The 12,103-nt window shown below is 47.2% G+C and overlaps 1 protein-coding gene across 1 annotated transcript in view; it reads left to right on the forward strand.

Moving 5' to 3' along the window:
- LOC120738308 (dynein heavy chain 5, axonemal-like) overlaps window positions 1-12,103 on the forward strand; it is a 59,286-nt gene that overhangs the window by 41,556 nt on the left and 5,627 nt on the right. Inside the window, exons 75-95 of the mRNA XM_040039496.1 lie at window positions 138-239; window positions 309-422; window positions 1,362-1,529; window positions 1,691-1,795; window positions 2,281-2,394; window positions 2,476-2,652; window positions 2,878-3,072; window positions 3,148-3,303; window positions 3,379-3,561; window positions 3,861-4,031; window positions 8,451-8,702; window positions 8,794-8,920; window positions 9,000-9,271; window positions 9,342-9,506; window positions 9,809-10,026; window positions 10,162-10,217; window positions 10,312-10,433; window positions 10,551-10,701; window positions 10,829-11,028; window positions 11,111-11,299; window positions 11,908-12,040. Of these exons, the coding sequence (XP_039895430.1) occupies window positions 138-239; window positions 309-422; window positions 1,362-1,529; window positions 1,691-1,795; window positions 2,281-2,394; window positions 2,476-2,652; window positions 2,878-3,072; window positions 3,148-3,303; window positions 3,379-3,561; window positions 3,861-4,031; window positions 8,451-8,702; window positions 8,794-8,920; window positions 9,000-9,271; window positions 9,342-9,506; window positions 9,809-10,026; window positions 10,162-10,217; window positions 10,312-10,433; window positions 10,551-10,701; window positions 10,829-11,028; window positions 11,111-11,299; window positions 11,908-12,040 (3,370 nt within the window). The remainder of the gene's footprint in view (window positions 1-137; window positions 240-308; window positions 423-1,361; window positions 1,530-1,690; window positions 1,796-2,280; window positions 2,395-2,475; window positions 2,653-2,877; window positions 3,073-3,147; window positions 3,304-3,378; window positions 3,562-3,860; window positions 4,032-8,450; window positions 8,703-8,793; window positions 8,921-8,999; window positions 9,272-9,341; window positions 9,507-9,808; window positions 10,027-10,161; window positions 10,218-10,311; window positions 10,434-10,550; window positions 10,702-10,828; window positions 11,029-11,110; window positions 11,300-11,907; window positions 12,041-12,103) is intronic.

Raw genomic sequence — 12,103 nt, forward strand, 5'->3', positions numbered from 1 at the left:
CTGCCTGCATGTTTCTGCGACACGCTGTCCTCCTGTGATCTGAGTGAAGCTCAGACTCACATGTTGTCCCTGTGTGCTGTTTGCTCGTCATCATCATGTGTCACGTGTTCAGCCTCAGAGTTTGTCTCTGTGTGCAGACCATCAAACCAGCAGACATCTCCACGGTGAGGAAGCTGCAGAAGCCTCCTCATCTCATCATGAGGATCATGGACGCCGTGCTGCTGCTGTTCCAGAGAAAGGTCACAGTCGGAGCCTGAAACGTTCCCTCAGAGTCACGACATGCTTTATAAATCTGACATCTTTCTCAGGTCGACGCCGTGACCTCTGACCCCGAACGAACTTGTCCCAGACCGTCATGGGCCGAGGCGATGAAGCTGATGCAGAACTCGGCCTTCCTCAGCACCCTGCTCAACTTCAGCAAGGTCACACACACACACACACACACACACACACACACACACACACACACACACACACACACACACACACACACACAGACACACACACCCCAGACACACACACACACACACAGACACACACACACACACACACACACACAGACACACACACAGACACACACACAGACACACAGACACACACACACACAGACAACACACACCACACCACACACAACACAGACACACACCACACACACACACACACACACACACACGCACACACGCACACACGCACACACGCACACACGCACAGACACACACACACACACAGACACACAGACACACAGACACACAGGCACACACGCACACACACACACGCACACACACACACACACACACACACACACACACACACACTGGTATTATTATACTTGTTCCAGCTGCAGCATAAACCTGAGTTTGAATGAGTCCTCATGTTGATGAAGCTTCACTCTTTTGAAGAAGTGACAGATGGACACACGCTGACCTCACACATTCAGATGTGTGTGTGTGTGTGTGTGTGTGTGTGTGTGTGTGTGTGTGTGTGTGTGTGTGTGTCAGGGGGAAACTCCCCTCTCATGTTCTCATCACCTGCTGTCTCTCTCCGTGTGTCACATACCTGCTAAGCTGTGGATCTCTGAGGCCGGCGCTCCGCCTGGAGAACCTCGGAGCGTCAGCTGATCCACCCGTCTGCTCTCTGTCATTATAAAGTCCTGCTTTATGTTTATGTTTATATTATTATATTATCATAAGATTCTGTTTACTTTGACATGATCGTGATAAAACATAAAGACAGGAAATGCAGCAAGAAGCCAAACAGACATCCCGCTGCAGTAAAATGAACGAAAAGTTGGTAGATCTGCACTGAGAGCAGATTTCATGAACGCATGAACTCAGGTGATGTTTGACGTCTCGGTGCTGCAGGACTCCATCACAGAGGAGGTGGTGGAGCTGCTCGCTCCTTACCTCCACATGGACGACTACAACATGGAGACGGCCAAGAGGATCTGTGGGAACGTGGCGGGGCTCTGCTCCTGGACTCAGGCCATGGTCGACTTCTTCAGCATCAACAAGGAGGTTCTTCCTCTGAAGGTGAACGCAGAGCTGTCAGTATCCATGAGAGCAGGAGCCAGCCTGACACAGGCGCTCATTATAGTGTGTGTGTGTGTGTGTGTGTGTGTGTGTGTGTGTGTGTGTGTGTGTGTGTGTGTGTGTGTGTGTGTGTGTGTGTGTGTGTGTGTGTGTGTGTGCAGGCTAACCTGGCCATGCAGGAGGCCCGTCTGCTGGTGGCTCAGGCTGAACTCACTAAGGCTCAGGAACAGCTGGATGCTAAACAGCTGGAGCTGGACGCGGTGCAGGTAAAGTGTGTTTGTGTTCCCGCTCTCAGACTGTCGTCTTTAATAAAGACTGAACTGAAGTCAGTCAAATCTCTAATCATGAGGCAGTTTCCTGTTTCACTGTCACTGCAGGTTTTCGACTCTCTTCAGTTTTATTTGTGTTCAAAGTCTTGTAGAGTTTCTGTGCACAGCAGCATTTCAGCCTTCCTCTGTTTTGGTGGTTAAACAGCAGCCGTAACAAGAAATGAGGGAAAATACAAACTTCATGGTCACTGGTTTGTTGTTTTTATGGTTTATTGAGTATTGAACCTTCTGAGAATCGTGACCATCTGTAGTTCAGCAGTTTGCTATCAGTTAAATCTGTCTTTGTGAAACTCGCTCAGTCATTTGGACACTTTAGGTTTTCGTCTCCACTCATTTGGCTCTCTTCTTCCTTTTGCACTGATAACATTTTAATCGATTATTATGTTTAAAGTTTGGTAAATGTGTCTGATCTGGACCTTCAGGCGCTTTACGACGCTGCCATGAAGGAGAAGCAGGACCTGGAGGATGACGCCCAGGCCTGCCGCCGGAAGATGGCCAACGCTCGCGCTCTGATCGACGGCCTGGGAGGAGAAAAGGTCAGCTTCTACCTTCCATCCATCTAACGGTTCATTGGTCCATCGTTCCTTCATCTCACACCTCGTCTTGTTGTGCCTCAGGTCCGTTGGACCGACAGCAGCGCGGGGTTTCAGACTCAGATCAAACACCTGGTGGGGGACGTCCTTCTGGCCACAGGCTTCCTGTCCTACGCCGGCCCCTTTAACCAGGAGTACCGCAGCCTGCTGCTGACGCTGTGGAGGAAAGAGATGCAGGAGAAGCACCTCCCCTTCAGTCCCGTAAGATGTCACGGCTGAACGTTTATACAGAGAATCCACAGACAGTAGGGGTGTGTCCCAGAGACACAGATACCTGCAGTTCAGACAAAGCAGCCATATTATTGGTCAGATGATGAAACACATCACAGCCGCCTTGTTTCTGTTGGTTCTTAAACACGAGGAACCAAACCCTGCTGAACGAGCTCGTTCTGACCTGCTGATGATGTAACTCCGTTTCTCCTGCAGGAGCTGAACGTGATTGGTCTGCTGGTGGACAACGCCACAGTGAGTGAGTGGAACCTGCAGGGTTTACCCAGCGACGACCTGTCCATCCAGAACGGCATCGTGGTGACGAAGGCGTCCCGCTACCCGCTGCTGATAGACCCCCAGGGCCAGGGCAAGACCTGGATCCAGAACAGAGAGCGAGACCAGCAGCTGCAGGTGAGAGCGTCAGCACGTGACTCAAAGTCCGAGCGCTTCGCTGACTGTTCGTGATTTTCTTCTTCTGTGGCTCAGGTGACGTCTTTGAACCACAAATACTTCCGTTCCCACCTGGAGGACAGCCTGTCTCTTGGGCGCCCCCTGCTGCTGGAGGACGTTGGTGAGGAACTGGACCCCGTCCTGGACAACATACTGGACAAAAACTACATCAAGTCTGGCTCCACTTACAAGGTAAAACAGCTGATCTGGACCGGAGGCTAAACGAGGAAGAAGACACAGTAACGGATGTTTCTCCTCCTCCTGCAGGTGAAGATTGGAGACAAGGAGGTGGATGTAATGAAGGGCTTCACGCTCTACATCACCACCAAGATGGCCAACCCAGCATACAGCCCTGAGGTCAGCGCCAGGACGGCCGTGGTGGACTTCACTGTCACTCAGAGAGGCCTGGAGGACCAGCTGCTGGGACGGGTCATCCTGCTGGAGAAGCAGGTCACTCCACCCGCCTGTTATCCAATCAGTGACGTAGTTAATGAGTTAGCTAGTTACATTTCCTACGGTATGTTTGAAGGCCATTGTAGCGCTCGGCACGCCCACATTAAGATGTTTTACACCACACACTCATGCTGTCTGCTTTATGTTGGTGGGAACGTCTGAACCCACGTGTCCGCCCAACATCTCAGCGGAGGCCAAACAGGCCACGAACAAAGATAACGTTTCTGTGCACTGAACTGAAGGTGGATTAAATATGCCTGCCCTCATTTTGAAATGATTCCCGTGTTCTGATGAAGGAGATGGAGGCAGAGCGAGTGAAGCTCCTGGAGGAGGTGACGTCCAACAAGAGGAAGATGCAGGAGCTGGAGGACAGCCTGCTGTTCAGGCTCACCAGCACACAGGGCTCGCTGGTGGAGGACCAGTCTCTGATCGAGGTGCTGAGCGTCACCAAGATCACCGCTCAGGAGGTACCAGCTGCTCCTTCACTGCGTCTCCTTATTGTCTGATGCATGTTTGTAATGTTCATCGAGGAAAACATTTAAAAATCATCAGCTGCACTCTATTAACGTCCAAGAATAAAAGTCTGCAGCTGGAATGTGAAGAATAAATCTGCTGTAAGGGTCACAAAATGGGGGGCGCAGAGCCCTTGCGGGGGGGGGGGACAGTATGAATAAAATAAATAACTAATTTAAAAAAAGAGCGCTTGGACACTGCTAGCATCATTGACAGGTTTTTCACGGGGCTCCCACACAAATGCAAAGCAGGAGATGAAGCATCGCTGAATATGTTTCCAAATAGGGCTGGGTATCGTCACTGATTTCTAGAATCGATTCGATTCCGATTCACAAGGTCCCGAATCGATTCGATCCACGATTCGATTCAATTCGATTCGATTCGATTTTGAATCAGTCCGAAATATTATTATATGAACCATAATATATATATAAAATTATGATAATTCACCTTGTATATGTACTGTCAAAAGAACCCTCTAAGCCTTGTGAATGAATTACATAAATTTCAAAATTAAGAACAGATACTAAAGCAGTTAAATAATGTAATTTTTAATTAACATTAGTATATATTTTTTTTCATAAATACATTTCAAGTGGATCAGGGATCCAGTGCAAATAGAACACATCTTTTGTAAACATCAGTAAAACCTCAGAGAAATAGTTTTGCTGTTAGTGTCTCACACAGCTTTTCTGAAATCCACTATTGTGTTTTGGAGACACACAGGATAACACAGCGTGTACAAGTGAACTGACAGAAACTGACCGATCAGAAAATGAAAAACTGCCTTTTAAAATACTTCAAAAAATGAAAACATACTGAACAGTATTGTAAAACCTCTGTGAAACTAATGCAATTTAGCCTTATTTATAACTACCCTCTCACTTCTTTGAGACTGTAAGGTTTTTCTGCAAGAAGAGAAGCTGGTCTACATGTTGTGGAGTCAGGCAGCTCCTTTGTGCGGTAACAATGTCACCAGCAGTTGAAAACACTCGTTCAGAAGGAACACTGGTCCCAGGTATGGAAAGATACTGCTTTGCTTGTAGAGCCAAGAGAGGATACTCCCTTTCATGGTCCCTCCACCAGATCAAAGGATCCTCAGAAAGTGCAACAGGCTCAACGTCCCTGTATCGATTCACTTCTTCCTTTGCCTTCTGAGTTGGTGTTTTCTGTGGTGCTGTGGTTTTGTTGAGTAGGCTGGCCCAAGGAGAAAAATTAATGCAGAGTCCTTTGACCTCTTAATTGGAGGGGCATAATCCACTTCATCAACACCACCAAGAGAGATGTCAGGGACAGTTTCCTCAGATGTGTCACCATCAGACTGTCGCTGTAGAAAAATGAAAACTTAATTAATAAAGAAATTACTATTTATATTCTAACTCGAGTAGTGCAAAAAAAACAATAATTTTTTGTTTCTGTAACTCACAGTAGCTGTGTCCACGTTCTCCAAACCTGCTGCTTTCAACACCAACTGAGAGAATGTGTTGTTACAGGTCTCTTTGGACAAGAATGGCCGGGCCTTAAAGCGAGGATCTAATGCTGATGCAATGTACAGCTTGTCCTTTAGGGCCACATATCTTGAAAAGAGATTTTGCACATTTGACTCAGTTTATTATGTTGGATATACATGTGCATGGTTACATACACTCATGCAAGATCAGAAACATTAATATACGACTTTGTTTCCATAATTTATATATAAACATCTATAGATAGATAGATAGATAGATAGATAGATATAAAATCAAAAGGCCTATTACTGGACAAGAGGGCTTAACTAACATTTTTATAATATCTATATTTTTTCACTATAATAAGAATTTTCATGTAATATATGCATCCATACAGTTACACTCATTCATGGCATATACACACAATTCATAAACATACCTTGACTTCAAGTTGTCGTATACAACAGTCTTGAGGTCTTTAATCAGTGAGGAGTCGTGAGAGACACTGATCCTCTTCTCCAGCAGCTGTGCATGCAGAGGTGCAATGATGGAAAGGGTCGGGGACTTTTCTTCAGACATAACCAGTGTGGCTGCTTTCAGCGGCTTCAAAGCTTTCACTATATCTTCTCCATCAGTTATGTCAGCCTCTGTAAGACTACAGAGATTACTGTCACTTCTCCTCACTTCAGGTGAGAGTAGAGCTGCAGAGATTGCTGGTTGTTGCTCTAGGAAGCGTTCCAGCATCTCCAATGTGCTGTTCCATCTGGTCACCCCATCAGTCACCAGCTTATGGGCAGGTAGCTTCAGTATCTTTTGCTTCTCTTTAAGCTTGCGACTTGCAACAGTGCTGCGATGAAAAAAGGATGCTATGCGTCTCACTCGGCCAAGCAGCTGAGCAACAGCTGGAACTTTCAGTCCTGCTTGTGAAGCTAAATTGAGTGTGTGGGCAAAACAACCAATGTGCAACCAGCCCGTTATTTCCACAGCTCGCACCATATTTGCAGTATTGTCAGTTACGATGACTGGATTTTTGTTTGTAAGCTCCCATTCTTCGATTGCTTTGAACATAATTTCAGATAAATTAGCTGCTGTGTGGCTTGCTTCAGTGGTTCTTGTCTGTAAGACATGAGACACGAGTCTCCACTCCTGGTCGATATGGTGTGAGGTGATAGTCAGGTAGTTATCTGTTGCTCTGGATGTCCAGCTGTCACAGGTTATAGCGACTCTCTGCTGACTTGAGTGAGGCTGTAACATCGTGTTTCACTTTTTCATACATGTTTGGGATTACCACTTCACTCAAATGTTTGCGTGTTGGTAAAACATAGCGTGGTTCCAGCGTATTAATGAGGTTTTGGAAGCCATCATTTTCAACAACGCTGTACGGACGTATATCTTTACATATGAAAGTTGCCACAGACTGGGATATTTTTTGGGCACGTGGAGAAGTGGATGCCAACTTCACTGCAAATGCCTTTTCGAGTGAGCGTTGCTTGGTGTCGGCCATTTTTGCTAGCGGGATATCTGGATGATGCCTCATTAAATGATTTCTGAGATTTGTGGTATTTCCACAGTGCTTTACCTCCATTTTGCACATCTTACATACGGCTTTGCTTTTGTCCGGCTCTTCACTGTCTTCACAGTTCTTAAATCCAAAGTGTTGCCAGACATCTGCCTTTAGGCTCGGTGGCACATTCCCGGGAGTAGCCATGATGGTTCATGCGTCCAGGTCACTTAACTCTCGCGTGACTTCCTCATATTAACCGCTTGCAAGTTTCATACGCGGCAAACTACATATGTATAAAAAAAATCGATTTCAGGATTTAATGAATCGATATCGTTTTATTCCAGTTAGAATCGATTTTAATCGATGAATCGATTTTTTAAACCCACCCCTATTTCCAAACCAACTTCATTCTAAGCCAAAGACTAGAAAATATGGTGAAGCAAATCTGCCCTTTGGCTTCACCTGCACAAGTGCCGAGGTAGGTCTCCCTGCAGAATTAGTTTCCCTGCATCGGGAGCAGCACTGGGCTCTTCAAATCACGGACAAACAGGATCCCACATTCTTGATTTTTAGTTCACAAACACTTGTTGTAATGACTAACTACTCCTGACATGTTGGAGATGTTTGCTCTTTATACAGTGAAGTTACAGTGGGATACAAATAACATCAGGCTGATCCTGCCACGATTTGTTCCCTCGGTTCAAATCATGGACAAACAGGATCCCACAGCTGTTTATGTTTTTGAACACATTTTGCACAGAGAGACATTTTTTGAAAAATGTATTGACAGCAATGTTGAACATTATTACACAGGGAAAAAAACAACTACACATAAAATAATCACAGCGTGACGCCTCTGCCTTTGTAAACGGAGGGACAGTAACTGCGTTGCGTGTATGTAAGCGTGTAAAACCTGCAGATAGTCAGATTAACAGTATTTTCTATCTATCTGCCATTCTGCAATTCATCTCATGTAAACAATAACGTGACGCACAGCGTGATGTGAAAAAAAAGCACATACTTTTGACGTTGCGTGACGAACTCTATATTCCTCGTCCACACGTAAACGCAAAAACTGAGTTTTCGAAAATCTCCATCCTGACAGGATTTTTAAAAATCTCAGTTTTCGGTGATTCGAAACATTACGTGTGGACGAAAGCCCCAAACACATAGAAACAGCTGCATTTTCAAAATTACCCGTGTAAGTGTTGCGTAAAAGAGTTAGTACTTATATTATTGTTATTGTTATTACAGTTTACTGTTATTTGTTTAATTATTTACTAAATGTTTGTGGTGTGAAATAAACTGCGATGGAGTTTGAAAACTAAATATGTGTGTGTGGTTGGAGGATGTGTTTGGGGGTGGTGGTAAAAAAAAGTTTGGGAGCCGCTAAGTCAGCGAGTCCTTTTATCTTCCAGGTAAGTGAGAAGCTGACGGTTGCCGCGGAGACAGAGGTGAAGATTAACCAGGCCAGGGAGGAGTACCGGCCAGTGGCCACCAGGGGGAGCATCCTCTACTTCCTGATTGTGGAGATGTCGCTGGTGAACGTCATGTACCAGACGTCGCTGCGGCAGTTTCTCGGGCTCTTTGATTCATCCATGCAGAACTCGGCCAGGTCGCAGGTCACCTCCAAACGCATTAGCAACATCATCAGCTTCCTCACCTACCAGGTGCTCCTCATCAGCGCACACCTCAGGGCTGTCCTTTCTTTCCTGTAACGTGCACTCGAGTGGAGGTTCAGGATGTTTGTCTGTCCCTCAGGTGTACCGTTACACAGCCAGAGGTCTGTACGAGGAACACAAGCTGCTCTTCACTCTGCTGTTGGCTCTAAAGATTGACCTGCAGGCCCGAATCATCTCGCACGTGGAGGTGCTCACCTTCATCAAAGGTTACCTTCTCCTCCTCCTTTCTTCTCCTGCATCCTCCAGAGTCCTTTGAGAGTGAAAGTGGTTTCTCTATCGGTGTAGGCGGAGCCTCTCTGGACCTGAACTCTGTAGAATCGAAGCCACGGCGCTGGATCCTGGACCAGACCTGGCTGAACCTGGTGCAGCTGTCCAGCCTGCCTGCGTTCTTCCAGATTCTGAACCAGGTGAACCAGAACGAGCGCGCCTGGAAAGCGTGGTTCGACCATCCAGCGCCAGAAGACGCCCCGCTGCCCGATGGCTACGAGGAGAAGCTCGACCCCTTCCGGAAGCTTCTGCTCATCCGGAGCTGGTGCCCCGACCGGACCATCGCTCAGGTCTGACTGCTGATTTGATCTGACAGAGCAGACTGTGGTTAATGTGGAGGCTAACAGCTGATGGTTGCAGGCGCGGCGCTACATCTCAGAGTCTCTGGGCCAACAGTACGCCGAAGGCTCGGTCCTGGACTTGGACACCATGTTGGCAGAGAGCAACAACCGAACACCGATGGTGTGTCTGCTGTCGATGGGCTCCGACCCGACTGAGAACATCGAGAGATTAGCCAAGAATAAGGTGAGGGCGAGTAGTGAAAGGGCGGAGGTGAACAATGATGTAATAAAAAGGAAAAACATCGGAAACTACCGAAATAATTAATACATAAGTACGAATAATATAGTCATAAATCCTATTGAAGCAAGTGATCGGATATTTACTTTAAACCTAAAGAGTGCAGATGACCGGGGTACACAAGAAAATACAGAAATAATTTTTGTGTATTTATAGAAAAATAGCTGAAAGTACAGGAGCAAAAGCAAATTAAGGAAAAATACTGATTTAATTTGTTAAAGCCTAGATTTGATTTTTTTTTGCTGCAGGGGGCGCCGTGCCATCCCATCTCCATGGGTCAGGGCCAAGAGGTTCACGCTCGCAGGCTATTGGCCAACAGCATGCTGGATGGCGGCTGGCTCCTCCTCCAGAACTGCCACCTGGGACTGGACTTCCTGGATGAGCTGCTGGAGACGGTCACATCAGCGGTGCCGGAGAGCGTGCACAAAGATTTCCGAGTGTGGCTGACGACCGACGTGCACCCCAGGTAACAATGACGAGGTCTGACGCCCTGCTTTAAGTCCGGCCCCTCTGCAGGTTCACTTTACGGCACATTTAGTCTCAGCTTAAACCAGCAGCTGTGTCTGCAGAGCTGCTTGACTGTGTTTGTGTTTGTGAGCAGGTTCCCCATCACCTTCCTTCAGTCCTCCATCAAGTTCACCAATGAACCTCCTCTTGGTAGGAGACGTGATCCTGATGAACTCGTGAATTTTTATTGATCCTTCGCTGTCTTTCACTTTCCCACTTATTTTATTTTATCTGTCGGCATCAGGCATGAAAGCCGGTCTGAAGAGGACTTTTAATGGTGTCACTCAGGACCAACTAGAGATCAGCAACCTGCCTCAGTGGAAGCCTCTGCTGTACGCTGTGGCCTTCCTCCACACCACCGTGCAGGTATCTGCCAACACCCACACGATCAGATTCATAAATCCACCGTTTCTTTGTGGAAAACAGCTCCTGTAAGATCATTCTGATGTTATCATTTCTCCTTCTTCTTCTTTATCCCATCAGGAGCGTCGTAAGTTTGGTCCGCTCGGCTGGAACATCCCCTACGAGTTCAACCAGGCAGACTTTACCTCCAGCATCCAGTTTGTGCAGAACCACCTGGACAACCTGGACGTGAAGAGAGGCGTGAACTGGAGCTGTCTGCGCTACATGCTCGGTCAGTCTCTTTAAACCTGCTCTGTTCTTTCCACTGTAACGTTTCATATATCAGATTATGAGAGAAACCTCAAACCCTCCAGTTCTCCAGAAATCTTCCTGACTCTTTCTTCACGTCTGCTCTCCAGGTGAAGTCCAGTATGGCGGTCGGGTGACGGATGACTTGGACAAACGGCTCCTCAATACGTTCACGTGTGTCTGGTTCAGTGAGAGCACCTTCAGTGAAGCTTTCTGCTTCTTTAAGGGCTACAGCATCCCTGCCAAGGCCAAGAGCATCCAGGAGGTCCTGCAGCACATCGAGGGGCTGCCGCTGGTCGACTCACCGGAGGTCCGAGCACGCTCAGAGACTGGACGTGTCCACACTGAGGCAGTACTAGCCCAGTCACATGTCACATTTCTCCTGTTTACAGGTGTTTGGACTCCACCCCAACGCTGACATCACCTACCAGACCAACCTGGCGAATGACACGCTGAGCACCATAATCAACATCCAACCGAAGGACACCGGAGGCGGGGCCGGGGAGACCAGGGAGGTCAGCGTGCAGAGACTAGCCAATGAGATGCTGGAGAAACTGCCACCTGACTACATCCCACATGAGGTGCTTGTTTAGCACCGAACGGCCGACCCAAAACTCGACGAAGAACACAATCCCACCAATCAGCCGTCAGCTAGCTTAGCTTAGCATGAATACTGGAAACAGCTGAGCTGCTGTGTAAGCAACAAGCTGCCAAGTTAAAAACAAAAATGTGCTCATGTTCAAAGCAGCTTTGTTAGGCGCAAGAAACACACGCAGCTCTGTGCAGCTCAAACAAACAGTGTGCTAATACACGAGTGTCAGAGATGCAGGTGAGCAGCTTTGGGTACGTTTGGACCGAGCCAGGGTAGCTGTTTCCTGTTTCTAATGTTTATGCTAAGCTAACATTATTGAACTTTGACAGGAAGTGAAAAAGAATGCAGAGATAAATATGACAATAAAGCACAGTGTGGTTGTACTCTAGAGCCCGGCTGCTAACCCCGACCGTCGCCCAGTGAATGATGGAAACGAGTGAATAGATTTCAGACAGCAGATTTGTCAGCGTCTGATTCTTTTAGATGAATTCAGACTTTAAATCATCAGCAGAATCTGGCAGAGCATCTCTGAACCATCAAACACGAACATGTTCATGAGTCCTCTGGAGAAACATGACGTCTCTGTGTGTTTTGAAGGTCAAAGGTCAACTCCAGAAGATGGGTCCTCTTCAGCCAATGAACATCTTCCTCCGACAGGAGTTGGACCGAATGCAGCGTGTCATCAGCAGCGTACGGAGCACGCTCACTGACCTCAGACTGGCCATCGATGGTCAGTCACACGCACACACACACACACACACGTTCACTGACGCTCGATCTGACTCGTGTTTCC

The sequence above is a fragment of the Simochromis diagramma genome, unplaced genomic scaffold (genome assembly GCF_900408965.1).
Source record: "Simochromis diagramma unplaced genomic scaffold, fSimDia1.1 OVJJ01000567.1, whole genome shotgun sequence".
NCBI classification, from domain to species: Eukaryota; Metazoa; Chordata; class Actinopteri; order Cichliformes; family Cichlidae; genus Simochromis; species Simochromis diagramma.